The 16,684-nt window shown below is 39.9% G+C and overlaps 1 protein-coding gene across 1 annotated transcript; it reads left to right on the top strand.

The window, feature by feature from the left end:
- The first annotated feature begins 5,775 nt into the window (after positions 1-5,775).
- Positions 5,776-10,266, top strand: CID7 (CTC-interacting domain 7). Its single transcript, XM_087697285.1, has 8 exons — positions 5,776-6,111; positions 6,468-6,530; positions 7,645-7,953; positions 8,080-8,242; positions 8,323-8,752; positions 8,933-9,003; positions 9,524-9,648; positions 9,725-10,266. The coding sequence occupies exons 3-8, from the start codon at positions 7,706-7,708 to the stop codon at positions 10,014-10,016; spliced, it is 1,329 nt and encodes a 442-aa protein (XP_087553411.1). The 5' UTR covers positions 5,776-6,111; positions 6,468-6,530; positions 7,645-7,705; the 3' UTR covers positions 10,017-10,266.
- The last annotated feature ends 6,418 nt before the right edge of the window (positions 10,267-16,684 follow it).

Below are 16,684 nucleotides of genomic sequence, written 5' to 3' on the forward strand. Positions count from 1 at the left end.
ACCGACTTTACTAACGGACTTTGTCTAACATGCTTGGGTATTGGATCATGTCAGTTTGACTGTTACATGCTTGTTTATGTTCACTTGATGTTGGTTTTGCATTGACAATTAGTGATTGACTTTGAATATTGGGTTTTGCCTATTGTTAGCTGTCATTGTAGACTGATGTCATAAATTACATCAAGCATATATCTCCGGATTGTCATGTATTTTTCATGCTTAATCATCCTAGTTTGATGTACTTTCGATGGTACTTGGTGGGCATCATCATTAGATACTCATTTCTTGCCATTTTGCCTTGGTTTTGGTGGTTTTTTGGTCATTTTCTGCAATTTACAACAAGCAGTTTTGAATTGTCTGCACTATCTTAGCTTGAAGTATGGCATCTTCTTCCATTGGTAGTGATATCTTCAACATCACTAAGCTTGATGGTACGAATTATGCCTATTGGAAGAGCCAAGTTTCACAGGTATTGGTGCAAAAATCACAGATAAAGCCACTAAGGTTGAGTGGGCAGCAGCTTGAAACTATGACTAATGAGGAATGGATGGAGCTTGATGAGTTATGCAAGTCCACCCTCATCTTGTCTCTCACTGAACATGTGCATTACAATGTGGTTGAGAAAGCACAAAGTGCTTGGCAACTTTGGGATAAGATCAAGAACCTCTATGACAAGCAAAGTCCTGCAAGTCAAATGTATTGGCTGAAAAAGCTTATCCGCATGAAAGAGAATGTGACCATGTCAACTCATCTGAGCCAGTTTCATGCTATTCTTAAGAACTTGATTTCGCAGGGCAGTGATTTCAAAGAGGATGTCATTTCGTTGTTCTTGCTTGGAACTCTTAATGAGTCTTGGAATGTATTCTGCACTGCCTTATGTGCTTCTGCCACTACTCTGAAGCTATATTTGATGTTGAGAGCTCTCTTGTGCAGTAAGAGATAAACAGTAAGAGTTTGGATGCCTCTCATGTGTCTCATGCTTTGATAGTTAGAGGCCGACATGATGGAAATGAAAAGAATGGCCATAGTAATGCCTGTGGATAAGATTTGAAGAAATATTGGTCCAAGTTGCGTGCAGTAAGTTTCATGGGAGAAATGCCAATTTAACTTGTCATCATTGTGGGAAATAAATGCCAATCTGACTTGTCATCATTGTGGGAAGAAAGGCCATAATGTCATGAATTATGTAATGAAAGGCGCAAAGACAAGGGGAAAGAGAAAGTGTAGGAAAAGTCTTTTGATCGCAGCATAGTACCTGCTAAGTCAAGTGTTAAAATTGAAGAGATCAATGTTATGGAGCTTGAGGATAGTGATGGGGATTATATCCTTGCAGCAACTTCATCTAGTGCTTCGCAGATGACAGAGATACACTCTATGTATGCACAATGTTGGCTCTTGGACTTAAGTGTGTCCTTTCATGTGACACCTTGCCGAGAGTGGCTCCATTCATACCATTCTGTTTTGAGTTTTGTGTGCTTGGGTGATGACAGTCAGGTCTCTTGAGATTATCGGCATTGGTGATGTTAGGCTGCAATTTCCTTTTGGCAGCAATTTTGTTATGCATGATGTACATCATGTACCTACATTGACATACAATCTCGTCTACTAGACAGCTTGATGACGCAGGATATCATGTATATTTTGGAGACTCTGCATGGAAGATTACTCGTGGCAAGCTTGTGCTTGCGAGAGGTACCAAGGCTGGCAGCATTTACCCCTTAGTTGTTTTTAGATCTATAGTTGATCGTTCATTGTCTGTGGGGTCTTTACCTCATGTATCTCTTTGGTATGCCCGTTTGGGGCACATGTCCGTTAAGTGAATGAAAATGCTTTTTGGTTTACAAGACTTACCACCCCTTGACTATTCTCATTTTGATTCTTGTGATCATTGTCTTTATGACAGGCAGACTAGGTCTACACATAAGAAGTCTTGTATGTTACGCTTGAGTGAGCCCTTGGCTTTGGTTCATTCTGATGTCTGTGGTCCCATGCCCTATCAATTTATGGGTGGTGTGAAGTATTTTGTTACTTTCATAGATGATTTTTCATGTAAAGTATGAGCTTATCCCATAAAGCAGAAGTCCGATGTATTGACAATTTTTCAGAGATGGCTTGCTTTGGCAAAAAACCAGTCTGGGCATATGTGAAATGCCTAAGGACAGATAATGGGGGTGAGTATGTTTGACGTGCTTTTGAGTAGTTATGTGATGAGAGGGATATCAAGCGTTAGTTGACTGCCCCCTACACCCCTCCCCAGAATGGTAGGGCTAAGCAGAGGAATAGGACCATCCAAGAGAGGGCTAGCCTACCCCAGCACTTTTGGGTAGAGGCACTTACGACTACTGTGCATATCATTAATAGATCACCTTGTAGTGCCATTGATTTCCAGGTTTGCAGAGGAGGTATGGAGAGGAAAGCCTCCCTCTTATGCGCATTTATGTGTCTTTGGATGTGAGGCATTTTGCTATGTACCCAAGGACAAGCTTAACAAGCTAGATCCTAAGAGTGTTAAATGCATATTCCTTGGCTATGGAGATGTAGGAGAGATGGGTTACTGTCTATGGGATCTGTAGGCACGGAAAGTCATCTGCAGCCATGATGTAGACTTCCATGAAGACAAGATGCATAGGCAGCCTGAGAAGATAGTGGAGATACACATGGTCATATTTTAGGAGGAGCCACAAGCTCCCGTATAGCCAGCTGGATAGCCTGCAGCAGTAGCATGTACTCATGGGCAGGGTGTTGGACAGAATGTTAGGCAGGCAACATAGCTTGCAGTGGAGTGTTCTACTAGAGATAGATGAAGTGTATGGCCCTTTCCACCACTGAGGCCGAGTATGTTGCAGCCACTAAGGCTTGCAAGGAGGCCATTTGGTTCATGACCTTGGTATTGCTGCCATCCCTACACAACATTCGGATTCTATGAGTGCTATTCAGTTAGCCAAGAATCTGGTCTTCCATGCGAAGATGAAACACATTGAGGTGAGGTATCACTTCATACGTGGGGTCATTGAGGACAAGTCTATTGACCTTGTCAAGATCTTGACTAACTAGAATCTTGTAGATCTACTTACCAAAAGCCTCTCTACAAAGCGCTTTGCCTTTCTCAGGAGATTGATGGGCGTGAGATGACGTCTTTTCTAATCCTGTTGTACGTGTATACTGTCTTTTCTTTTTCTTTTTCACTCCTCATTGGGGCACACACCTTTAAGTGGAAGGTTGTTGCGGGTAAAGGCGCCTCCCCGTAGCTACCCGTGTATTACTACACTCATAGTATCCGTGCCACCTGCAAACTGCAGGCGGTGGGTGCCCATCACCGTTACTTTATTCTTTATTCTTTTAGTGACAAATGAATAAAGGGAAGGTTGGTCACACATTGTGACTGTTAGAGTTCCCACATTGTAAGTCTCTCTCTCTCTCTCTCTCTCTCTCTCTCTCTCTCTCTCTTGCTCTTACTCTCTCGTGCAAGCTTCGATCCTTCTCACCTCTCTTTTGCTCTTACTCTCCCGTGCAAGCTTCGATCCTTCTCACCTTGAGAGAGAGAGAGAGAGAGAGAGAGAGAGAGAGAGAGAGAGAGAGAGAGAGAGAGAGAGAGAGAGAGAGAGAGAGAGAGAGAGAGAGAGAGAGAGAGAGAGAGTAATCTTGTATTTTTTTCGTAATTAATACAATTACCTTTTACGAAAAGAGAGAGAGAGAGAGAGAGAGAGAGAGCCCTGCAATGGAGGCATATACTATAAAAGAAAAAATGATAGTTTAATATTCAAATAAAAAGTTTGAAACATTTGGGAGCTCCATATGATTGCCACATAGGCTCGAGTGAATGAATTGTACTTCAATTGTTACCCTAATTGCAACGAAAATAATAAATATAGTATATATTCATGTTGCTTATCTTTTTATCTCTCCACTTTTTTATCCATGTCCAATGCTTTCGATTGCTTATAGATATGCTTACATCTTAAAAGAGGAGCCTTTCCTTGCAACATAGACAAAAGACTATTAAATAAGAAATTACTACTTGAGTTGTAGTATAGAAGATGTTGCCATGGTCTAGTTGTACTAGCCCTTATCTTAGAGCTTATTCTGATGTTAACCTTTTTTCTTCTTCGTGGTCTATTGCACATGGCCTTTTCCACAATTTATGCTAATGCTTGAATTGTGTCAACATAAAAGTTTCAACTTATTGATATGAACTAGTAAGCATACCTTTTCATGTGTAGTGCTTTCAATGAGGTCGACCTTATGTAGGGGCTCAAGAGAAGGTGGACTCACATTATCTTATAGCTTGTTAAAATGTTGAGAAAATTGTTTCATGATTGCATGAAAATGAAAGCATAGACAAAAAATTGTCATAAGTTGTTGAGAGCAAATAACTAGTGTACAAGACCCAATTCCCTCCTTAATATAGATGGATTCAATGTGGTTCAATGAGAAATATTTCTTACCCCTACCTCTTGACAACCTTTCAATACATGTTTAGGTTTTAGTCAATGTTTGTAGAAAACATTCTTTTGGAGCTAATATGTAACCCATCAATGTCAACAATTTGTAAGTTTTTCCTAAGTACTATACTATTTATGATTGTAAGATGATTGAATTGTCATAAACGAGTTGCTCAAGGTAGTTGGTCTCAATTGGGTGACTTATTGTTGCCTCTGCATTTGAATGGAAATACGTATGGGCAAAGAAGTTGGGACGAAGCATTGAAATCACAATAAACATTATTGCATCTTACTAAATTGTTGAACCTTCATTTTCTAGGAACAATGGAATTAGTGACCTTTCACATGCAAACATTGATACATTCAATGCATGACTGCTCCTCCATTCTTATGATGCATTAGGGCATCGTCTAGCCGGCTTTTCTTAAATTTGAAATTATTGGTTGGGAAATTCCAATCTTGTTCACTCAATGGATAGAAGCATCCCAAAGGATATGACATTATAGAGTTGCCCCATTTTTGACACAAAGACATTTGATAACTCATACATCATCCTAACCAACTAGGTTGCCAATTGTTGGTGTAGTTTAGGGTAAGGGGGACCGGTAAAGTGATGGCCCCTAGATTCGTGCTCATTCGCATACTAGTTTCAAAATGCTTATGGATGTCTTTCCATAAAAAAAGTGATGGATGAAGTCTCTGGATTAGTCAAAGATGGATTGTAGGTTGTCGCGAAATTGGGTCATTGTTTTCATAGCTCTAAATCATAATATTTTATGGCCAATTTTTTACAACACAATAATTCATAATAGTAGGCATAGAAAGGGCATAATGTAAATTGGGGGGAAGCTTGAAATCTACCTTTAAAAGTATTGTCTTATAAGTCATTTTGGTAGATATAGCATTTAGAGTATAATGGTCTTGGAATATAGCTTGCAAATTAGGGGAAGATCAGCGAAAGGGACTTGACTAGACTAGAGATTTCCTATTCGCTATCAATGCATGGACACAATTCTTCAAGTTATAAGGTTATATTTTATTTACTTGAATTTTTGCTAAACATGTTTCTATGGGCTCGCAACTAGATCGAGACCAGGTTGCATGGTTGTGAGCCTAGGTTGGAACCCATTTTGCCGGTGGAGATAGATCCTTAAGCCATGATGCCCTTTTGTGAAGTCTCTAAGGGGGGGGGGGGGGGGGGGAAAGCCATTTTGCCGGTGGAGACAGATCCTTAAGCCATGACCTTATGCCCTTTTGTGAAGTCCCTAAGGGAAAAAAAGGGACCCGAATGAAAATCTTAGGAAAGACCTTCGGGCTTATTTTATTTTTCTGTGGTTTTTCTCTTTTCGTCTCCCCCCCCGCCCCCGCTCTAAGGAGGAAAGTCCTCCTCTTTCTCCTTTCCCCTGTTCCTCCCACCACTGTGATGAAGAAAAATCAGGGAAGGGGTCTGTTGCTTTTCATGAAAATCTCTCTCACTTCTGGATCTAAGTAGAAACTCAGAAAGGCAAAGAAAAAGCATCAAAATCTCTCTCTCTCTCTCTCTCTCTCTCTCTCTCTCTCTCTCTCTCTCTCTCTCTCTCTCGATCTCTGTCCGTGTCTGTCTCTCTGTGTGTGGTGCCTCTCTGGCAGCGGGCTTCAGCGAAGAACCCTTTCCGCGAGCTTTGCAAAGGTGGGCCGGCCTGTCTTTTAATTACAGTTGGAAAAGAAAAAACGAAGAAAATCCTGATTTTATCTCGGTTCCAAAATCTGGGCATCTTTGTGAGCTTGAAATTTCGCTGTGTTATTCAAGATTTGGGCTTTTTTGTGTGCTTGAAATTTCTCTGTGTTTTCTTTAATTCATGTGAAATACGTTTCTGAGTTTCTACCGAAGCTGGCATTTTGCAGAAGATTTTTATATGGTTAGATTTTCTGATGTAAGTAGGATTTTCCGACTTAATATTGTCCCTAATATGAAATCCTGTGAGTCGGATACTTAGACATGCTAAAATGTTGGAAGAGCTCAGTGAATCCATTGCCTTTCAGCAGGTTCTTAGCAGTTGCATGACTGAGGAAGATTCGCAGTTTCTGCCACCGGCCAATTTCTTGCAGGTCTGCGTTCTTTTCTGTCTGGTTTGTTTTCCCTGTAATCGCTCCCGGATTTGAGCATTGCATGGGTTTGTAACAGGGAGGTTGCCCAGGGTGCGAATCATTGACCTTAGCAGAACATTTGGGAGGCTGGTTGTACACTGGTCTTGAAACCGCAAGGCCATCTAAGAATGCCGAAGAGAGTAGCAGCATTCCAAGTCATGTGCGTCTACTGTTCACAGCTAGTCTCACAATAGATCTGAGGGGCACAGGGAGTGCTGTCTCAATGCAAAATTGCTGAGGGAATTTTCTGTGCCAAGTGCCGTATTGGCCTTAGTTTCCCTTTTTATTTATGGTGCCTATTCCATGCCCTTATCCATAGTAAGGTGATGTGTAGTGACCACAGCACATAACTGCAAGTGGGTCTTTGCTATCAGTGGCTTTGCGGTATGTCCCAGTGATTAATGACTGCCTCCATGCTGTTAGTCAAGTTACTTCGGCCTTACTACTTTCAAACACAAATAGATCTACTGAAATGTTAGATTTTGTTAATTACTCCCCTAAATCTAGACTCTAAAAATTGATGGGCTTATGCCACGCCCAGATATTATAACAGAGGAACTAGTACTTTGAATCTTTCTTGCCCAAGTGGATGTTTGGATGAGTATGAGACCTGACTGGATGGTTGGCAATATCACCTTCACATACTGGATCATGGTGGTGAGACGCTTGTGAAAGATTGTTTATTGTCTATATGGAACATTATCATAGAAGGCCATCCCGCTTTGAAAAGCTCTCATAGTAGTTATGCTTGAAAGTTGAAAAGTGAGAGGCTTTCTGCTTTGCCATTGTATCAAGACTTCAGGGTCTGAGCTCTCTGCAGTGGTAGCTGAATAGGAAGCCTTGGAGCTACAAGGTCTCTGAAATAGTGCTTGGAAGTCGAAAATTGAAATCTAGGGCAGCCTTTCGGAAGTTGACAGAATCAGTATTTAGGTTGAAAGAGGCTGATTGGGAATAAGTGTTCACTGTCGTAATCTTTACTACAAGTTGTGGCGATTTGTATTAATTTTGGTGTGATGTTTATGGTATCTTCTACAGTATACATCTGACTTGTGAAGTGAAATTTGCATAACAATAGGTGAACTGAAGGCATCTGGAGTAGCAGCTGCTTTACTAATGCAAGGTTGTGGCCCCAAGACATGGATTCGTCATCCAAACCAATGCCACGCACAACACTTAATCCACATGCGGCAGAGTTTGTTCCTAAGGGATTGAAGCTTTTAGATGGGAAGGCTTCTTCAGTAACCAATAATGTACCCACTTTTAGCAGAAATAGCCCAAACAAATTGACTGAATCAGATGATGAACGACAGAAATTTTGGCAGGATCAACTTCCTGATGATTTGACACCAGAATTTGAGTATCTATCTGAGACAGTAGATGACAGGTGTGACTTTTGCAGTTTGTGTTATTTCACAAAGAGCTTGCCTTCTTGTAACAAAAACTTGACTTGAGGATTTTATCCTTGCTTTTGATTGAAAATTCATGAAATGCCAATGACTTTTTCAAACAGATTAGAGTTCCAGCAGTTAATGCTGGAAGAGAATGCAGAAATAGACCCCATCAACCTACTTGTAAACGAGTTTCCGAGCTTTGGAGCGGAAAGTCTTGCTGATATCTATTCGGCAAATAATGGTGATCTTGGCCTCACCATTGAGATGCTCACCCAGCTGGAGGTACAGATGGATACTATTTGAGATGCATTTCGAGTTCTATAATCTTTCCGACATACTCTGTGCTAACTTTGTCTGTTCAGCTGCAAGATGAGGCAGGCTCTTCTCGGTTCCAACTGCAGTCATCTTCTTCTCCACGCTTAGATATGATGGATTTCCCAGCTTTGTCAGGATCTGAGCTTCCCAATGGTTCATCACTCAATGAACAGGAGTCACAAAGCGCTAGGTCAACAATAGGTATTGAAAGCCTATTCACAGTCAGGCCATATGGTGCTGGTGATTCGAGAGGTGCTACTGATTTTGCAGATGTGGTAAGAAAGAATGCTACCTCACCGTGGCAGTCGGACAGAAATAAACTTGCCGACCATGGATTTGGGACCTTCAGGACGTCTCCACAAAGTTTGGAAGGAGGCCTGCAAGCTGGGGACTTTAGGGGAGTCAATGGTGAAGTATTTAGCAGACGCCACTCTCAAGCAGCTACACCTATCTGGTTGGAGACGGGGGAAGCAGTTTGTAAGCTTTGTTTGCCCTTGCTTTTTGGATTTTTAACAGCAAAACATAAATGCCACTAATGGAAATTAAATCACCATGTCAATAAACTCATGTGTCAAATTCCAGATGTTGACTAAGTTGCTGCTACTGATTGATCAGTCACTTGTCGATTCCACTCACTTGATTTATTCATCATTGCAGCCAATGTTTATGCTGATCTGCGTGAAGAAGCACGCGACCATGCTCGTGTTCGTAATGCCTACTTTGAACAGGTTTCCATACAAAACTTAATACATTCTGTTTATTCTCCTCTTTTTACTGAGTTGTTTCATGGGGAACAGTAGCAAATTAGGACATCTTCTGATATGAATGTTGATGTTTTGTCTTTACACTTCAGTACACATTTCATTCTTGAACTCTGGCTTAATTTGATAGGTTTCCTGAAGGAAAGTATTCAGACTTGTAAGGTCTTGGTGGTGCAAGTTTTTTTATTAGACAAATGAAGGCAATGAAACATTTGACAATTTGTGAAAGCACATGTTCTTATGCAGATCATGGGGAAAATGAAGCTTTACAGCCATTGATTGTTTTAGGGGTTCTTTAATCCATGTTGTATCAGTCTGTAGTAATCTTAATCCTGTCTCTAGCTGTAAGTAGACATTTTATGTGCAGTATCTGGAAATTTTGAAGGCAGGTCTTTCACAGCTAGGGTGCTTGTTTTTGCTGTAGAATTTTTACACGAGTCTAATGAATCCTTACTTGCTGCCAAAACTGCTGGGAATGGTGAGATAGGCAAGGCGAGCATATTTGTCAGGAAACAAAGCTCTTGCTAAGGATTTAAGTGCAAAAGGGCAGATGTACAATGGACTAATGAAGGAGGCACACAAAAGGGCTGGAGAGGCAATATTTAGGCAGAGGCAAGTAGTGACTTTCAAGTTACTGTTTTGGGAGTTGTAGGGTGGTCTTCATACTGATTATCTGTGGTTGCTTCAGAAATTCATCCATAGGAGGATTCTCTCAAGGCCAGTCTCAATTACTTGACTTACATGGCTTGCATGTTAGTGAAGCCATCCCTCTTTTGAAGCGGGAACTTGAAGCAATCCGATTGGCTGCTAGATCAACCCAGCAGCGGCAGCAGGTTTTCATTTGTGTTGGCACAGGTCACCATACTAAAGGAGCTAGGACACCTGCAAGGTTACCAGTTGCAGTAGAAAAGTTCTTGGTGGAGAATGAACATCACTTCACAGAGCAGCAGCCTGGAATGCTGAGAGTGGTGGTTAGCTAAACCTCTCTGTTTGTATTTACCACAATCTGTAACCGGCACCAGTGGTTTGTTCATAGGATCACTGTTTACCATGGTGTAGTTGTGGATGTACTATTTATTGTACATGAAAGTGGAAGTGCACTAAGGTGCTGTAGAATGTTGGCTCAAGCAGTATTATTTAGTTGGAAAAATCTCTCATGTATCGTCTTTAGTCTGTTACAGGTGTGCATTTATGTTCTGGCATATTTAGTGTCATCATGTGTTGATGTGATGATCTGCAAATCCACCAGCAATTTTCATCTATAAATTATAGGTTTGTGGAAGGTAAGTTGAAACTCCAATGCTGCATATTTCATGAAAGATCGCAGTGTGGATGTCTTTTATGTATTTAACTTTAATGGAGTTGCACATCAGACTGGTTGTAGATTTTAAGTCTTTGTGGAGTATGTTTCATGATGTAATATACTGGATTATCGACTACATAATCAGCCACAAAATGGTTTTACTGATGCAATGTTAAAACTTGCATGCAAACATCATGACACCCACAATATATCCATAAATGGGTACTGGGGCTAAAACAGGACTCGTGGTTGTACAGAGTTACTAAGAGTAAGAACTTTTAAAATGGGCAGAATCTTTCTCTTTGAAGGTTGTAATATACCTAAGCACTCTGCTAAGAAAGGTATCAGCGTATGTACCTATAATCTGGTGTGTGCCAAGGCATTTGAGTGTGGTGCACTGCTGTATAGTATGGAATCACTGTTACATGTGTTTGACTGTTGGTAATAATTTGTACTGGAGGCCCTTCATCTACCGTGTAATGTAGCTGAGATAGTGTCTTGAATCAAACGAAACATATGATGTTCATCTTTATCATATTGTTGTGTACCGAGGCATGTTGGCGAATGACCTTGTATTCTTAAGAACTACACATGGGTTTTGGGAGGGAAGACTGCTCCTTGTGTAATGTTTTTTTTTTTGGGGGGGGGGGGGAGGGTGGGGGGTGCCTAGGTTGTTTTTGTAGGTCACCATCACTTTTTGGAGGTGGTACTAGTTTTCAATTGTACAGTAGGGTATAAGAACGGTAAGATGTTTAGTATTTTAATTATTCGGTGCACAATATAGCCTTTATGATAGCAAAGTTAGTTGAACACAGTTAAGTTCCCTTTTTTACTTTTTTGTGCAATTGAAGTTGTTTGAGATATTGATTTGCTACTGCTTTCTGCAAGTTTTCACTTCCACTAGCTCAGTACTATGATTTTGTGCATAGTTTAGCCGTTCTAATAGCAAAGTAAAGAGTACAATTGGGCTCCCTTTTTACCATTTTTGTGTGCATTTAAAGTTAAGAGGTATTGATGTGCTACTGATCTTTGTTTACTGGTTCACTCTCTCATTTTCATTGTGTTGCCTTGCCTAGTGCTTCTGTTGCCTTGCCTAGTGCTTCTGTCATGCATATTGTACACTGGTTACTGCTGTAGGATCTCTTTGGCTTTTCAATAGCAAACTGCATGTCCCTACCAAGCTCTAGCTCATCCTTCAGTTTTATATGAGCATGTGTCTTCCTTGAAAGTGAGGTTTTTGTTAGCACACGTGTGCTGTAGGTTGTCTTTGACTCCTCCTTAGCACTCTTGCAAGATTAGATTGTTAATCTATTGTTTCCCTTACATATTTTTGTTTAGGTATATTCGAATTGTTCAGCGTCAAGCCATTGATCTCCTCTTTGCCAATGGTAATGTAGTTGTCATAGTGTATTGTGCATGAGAAAGTTCCAAGGCCATTGTATTATGTTGTCACATCTTTGCTAAATGTATATGGTTGCCACTTCATATGTAAAAGGCACTTACAATGACATAGATGCCCTGCGTTCTATAAAGTTGTCTTTAAGAAAACGAAGATGTGGACTTTCTACTATTTCCAATTTGATAATGGTTTTGTGGAGTTTTGTTGCAGTCTCAAATCCAAAAAATGGTAGGAGACTTCATGAGATAGGACTACAACAAAGGTTAGGATGAGTATTGTGTATGGTAACTTTAATTATAATCCTTTGCATGGAGAGTCTGATGAACGAGAAGTCAACAACTTGAATGATTGCAAAGACAAGCTCAAAGACATCAAGGCATTATATTGAGATTTTTAATATTAACTTTAGGCTTTGTTGACTTAGATAATGACAATTATCTTCTTAGTAGATTTATTTTTGTTGTTTATTGAATTGTGCCTAAATGGGTTATGCTTGACATAACAATAGTTGTGAATGCATAACGAGGATGGAGGATATTTTGAATTATCTTGGTTACAATCCCCTTTGAAGTGCTAAAACTCAAGTTGATCCAATTTAAAAGAGGATAGTGGATTGGGGAGGAAGCAAAAAGGGTCCTCTAAGTGAGACATTGTATTCTCTCCCCAAAAATATGGAAAATACTATTTGCCACCTTTTGTCAAGGACATCTTTTGGTTATTAAAAGCTGTGCACCATAAACTTGTGACCCTTTAATGCATTTTTAGCCGAAGTTAGCCTACTTTAGGTTGGGAAATTTGGATGTGACCACAAAAAAGGAGATATGGTGAGTTATCAAAGAAGGAAACATTGAAGCTATATATGATTTGAGCATGTAGGTGTATAAAGTCCTTACCAAGCTCCTCAAGGAGTGTGCCTTAACAATACTAGGAGGAAAGTTCAGCCTCATGAGGAAGTTGAACAAATGAGAGCAGTGGGAGTTAATGTCTCCACTTGGTGTGATGGATTGATGTACCCGTTTGATGGAAGAAGCAACTTGAGACCAACATTTATTAGTTTTCACCATGCTTCAACTTATTACGAATTGCAAGAATGGATTATGTAGATGTATTAACCAATTGAGTAAAGAGTACTCTTTCCAAACAATTACATTGGGAAACGTAATAAACAAGTTGAGACAAAGTATTACATTGGGGAACGTAATAAACAAGTTGAGACAAAGTGTGTAGGCTCTTCAACATCGGGTTGTCTAAAGGAGATGTCATTGCCAATGTTAGCACACTTCTTCAAGAAGTTATAAAAGAAGTTTGGCACGCTTAGAGAGACATCGTTTGAATTGAGGAATAGAAGAATCGTTCCCCATTGACAATTTTTCTAAGTAGAGTGAAAACATGAGAAATAGGGTTTGAGTCATAAGGTGAAATCTTAATTAATGAAAACGTCCTTTTAAGCTATGAAAATGGATTGGGTAACTTGTGATTGCTTGATTTTCACTTTAGCTCATTTATTGAAAATAATATTCCAATGTAACCTATTTAAGGACAACATATATTAGCCTATTGAAATCCTGTGTTCCCAACCTTAAGCATGTCCTTGATGAACAAATTGTAATGACGACTCAAGGAATCCGTCAGGTCCAACCAAAGATAATCATGAAAATGAGAGAAAATCCTTTAAGGAACCTAATTCAATGGAATGATTTCTTGGAAGAAGATGCGACTTAGAGGAATCCATTCTCTAGAGAGATCACCTGTTAAACACATCACCAATCCTAGCCATATAACATTCCACTAGGAGACCAAGTTCAAGCTCATCCTTAAACACATCACCAAACCTAGCCATGTAACATTCCATTAGGGGACCAAGTTCGAGCTCATCCTACCCTTCACACTCCTAATAAGGTATGCTTCCATGTAATCCTCTAATCCTATCACGTAGACTTGCCTTATCTAGCATGTTTGGCAAATAGGTGAAAACCATCTTCATTTATAGGTGTAGCAAACTAGATAGTGGGGGGATGGGGGCCCATTTTCTTAGAAAATCCATGGTAGGAACTTTTTTCATAATTAGTCTCCATAAGAAGAAATTGAATTTTGCAAATGGGATGGCTTTCTAGACTTTCCTTATAACCTTGGCCATTGATTCTAGTGACCAATGGGCATCCTTCCTCTTCTAATGATCTTATGTGGGAACCATCCAATTAATCCCCTACCCAATAGCCTTAATCTTTGCGATATCTAGGGGTGTTTCTTGAATCTTGCATCCACTTATCATCTCCATGGCTCCATAAAATTTCCTTTACAGTTCAGGCAAACAACTTTGTGTAGTATCTATGTAGTTCGAACCAACTAGTTTGCTGGATCTAGATAGATTGGTGTATATTGTTTCATGCACTCTCAATTCCTCAATTGCTTGTAGTATCTCACCTTGTGTACCTCCTAGCCATGCCCATCCTTCAAGCTTGGGCAAGTCACAAAACAGTCTTTGACTCTATTTAGCTATTGAGACCAAATTGAAATAGTAGACAAAGTAAGAGAACTTACTAGTGTTTGTAGTCTACACATGCCAAAGAGCTCCCAAGCTCTGCTAATCTCGTGCCATGAAACTTCAAGCTCCACACCACTTGATTTGCAAGTGCACGTGTGAGAGGAGGAGAATCACTTTGTGACTTCCTCCACGTCGAACAACTCTCTGTGTCTTTGTCTCTATCTTTCTCTATCTCAAGTCGACCTCTCTCGGTGCAAATGTTTGATGAAAAGAGATTGATCAAGAGTAAAAAGAATGATACCATGACTAAGAATATGGTTAGCTCCAAGCTCCCGAGCCTACAAAAAGCCTTGGTGCTCCAAGCTCTCAGCTATGGCAAAAGATGAGACCATAAAGAAGTGGGAAATAGTAGAGATAAGATACCTTCAAACTTAGCACACACTGGAATGACCTTACATTAGTTTTTTGCACTTTAAATATGTGTGGACACAATCACAAGAGGATAGGGCCATTTACTTTGGGTGCCCATAGACAATTTCACTCTTTACATTTGTTGCTGAGTTATTACTTGTCTAGTAAGTCCTCATTAATTTCTATTGGCTTTGGCGTGTTTATGCATACTTTAGTTACAACTTGCATGGGAGAGATCCAAATGCTTAAAAAATATGTCACATTGAACATTCGAGGAATTTATCATTAAATTTTTAATTCCAACATAGTCTTAGAGTTCTTAACATCCTCTAGCTATTTGTAGATTTTTTTCCTAATTTGATACACTCTTTTCCTTGATCATTGGGTCATGTTTATCTTGAAGCCTTTATCCTTGTTGCGCCTTCACTTTTTAAAGTTCTGTGCCATACATCCATCACATTTTCTACTTTCTAGCTCTTGAGCAGTTGCCTACTTGCCGACCTTGAATAGGGTAGTTGCAGACTTGCTAACCTTGAATAGGGTTAACATTACTCCCCTCACTATTCAGGGCTAGTTCCATGGCACACTCAGTAGAATGCATACGATACTCCCTTCACTATTGAGTGCTAGTTCCATGGCACTCAGTAGAATGCATATGATGTAAATGAAATGGTGGTTTAGGTAAGAGGTTAGGATGGTGACCATAGTGTATGTCTATGCCTAGATTTACATCAAAATAAGTGGATGGAGCCTTCTTCTTCTAGAGCTCTTTTATGATTTACTAGGGTGTTAACCCCTTCTAGGAAGGTGCAACAAAGGAAGCAAGCAAAAGAAGGGAAGAATTTTAAAAAATATAAGAGGACAAGAGAAGCAAAAATAGAGCAACTCTTTAGCACATACAATTTCATGATGGGAATATTATTTGAAATTATTTTTGTAAAAGAGAGTTGGGCCCGGTTTTGTGCAAATTGTAAAATCCAAGTGAGGCATAAGCTCAAGGAATTCGACCAGGAAAGTGAAACAAAAATGATTGCAAAATATAAAATAGTATATTTAAAATGAGAGAATATCGATCGAAGCTAATGCAATGGGTGGGTGCCTAAAAAAATTTGAGGCAATGTATAAAAATTAGAAAGTGAATGGATAAGCTCATTCATGTAGTGTGCAATCTTAAGAGCTCTCTCTTCTTGCTGAGAGAGAGAGAGAGAGAGAGAGAGAGAGAGAGAGAGAGAGAGAGAGAGAGAGAGAGAGGGGGGGGGGGGGGGGGGGGGAATGCATAAGACATAGTGAGGGATTGATGTGGAGAAGATCTTGCTTCTTCTTCTTCTTCTTCTTGATGCTTACGCGATGATCGAAGCAAGGGAGGTGGAGCTTGCTTGAGGTGCGTTACAAGGATCGTGGAGCCATCGATGAGCCTTTTACAGATCGACTACAATGAGAAGGTAAATCGATGAGTTCACTATATTTATTTGAAGAGCTTGCAATGGTTATGTGAGAGGCAGCCATAGCCGTGTTGCTTGAAATGCTTGAAACAATAGACATTACATTAAATCTGGCATGCGTAGCTTGTGAAAGCAATGACATTTTGGTTCCATTGTTGCCGGGGTAACGAATCCAAGCAACTATGCACATACTTGCTATGTCACGCGATGGAATATGAGCTTGCACTTTGAAATGCCGCACAAATTAGCATAGAATGGGCAAATTGCCATCGATTTGCACATGTGTTGGGATTTTTGTTGTTGTTGTGTGTTGTATTTTTGAGGGATTGTAGGTCGGTTTGAATTTGTATAGGAAGGTAGAAGCAATAGAAAATGGTCCAAAAACCTTGAAAAATATTTAAAAATATAAAACTCTTAAGCCTTTGGTGGTCTACAGAAAGGAAGAAGAAGGGGGCCAGTAAGCAAGGGGCTTGGAAGGATTTGTGGGTTACTCATTTGTTGTAGGACTCCTTGTTTTTCTTGATATGGTGTTGGATTTTAGCATTTGTGCTTTTCGTGTTCTATTTTTTTCAAAGGTTAGTGGATGTGTAGAGAATATAGAAAGGGCA

This window comes from Lygodium microphyllum, chromosome 17 (assembly GCF_053477565.2).
Source record: "Lygodium microphyllum isolate KBCC chromosome 17, Lygodium_microphyllum_v1.1.10, whole genome shotgun sequence".
Taxonomy (NCBI): Eukaryota; Viridiplantae; Streptophyta; class Polypodiopsida; order Schizaeales; family Lygodiaceae; genus Lygodium; species Lygodium microphyllum.

Excerpts from the sequence above, each read along its gene's own strand:
- CID7 (XM_087697285.1), top strand. The coding sequence starts at position 7,706 with ATGGATTCGTCATCCAAACCAATGCCACGCACAACACTTAATCCACAT. Across the intron at positions 9,004-9,523 it reads GTAATGCCTACTTTGAACAG|GCAAGGCGAGCATATTTGTC; the intron begins GTTTCCATACAA and ends ATGGTGAGATAG. Across the intron at positions 9,649-9,724 it reads GAGGCAATATTTAGGCAGAG|AAATTCATCCATAGGAGGAT; the intron begins GCAAGTAGTGAC and ends TGGTTGCTTCAG.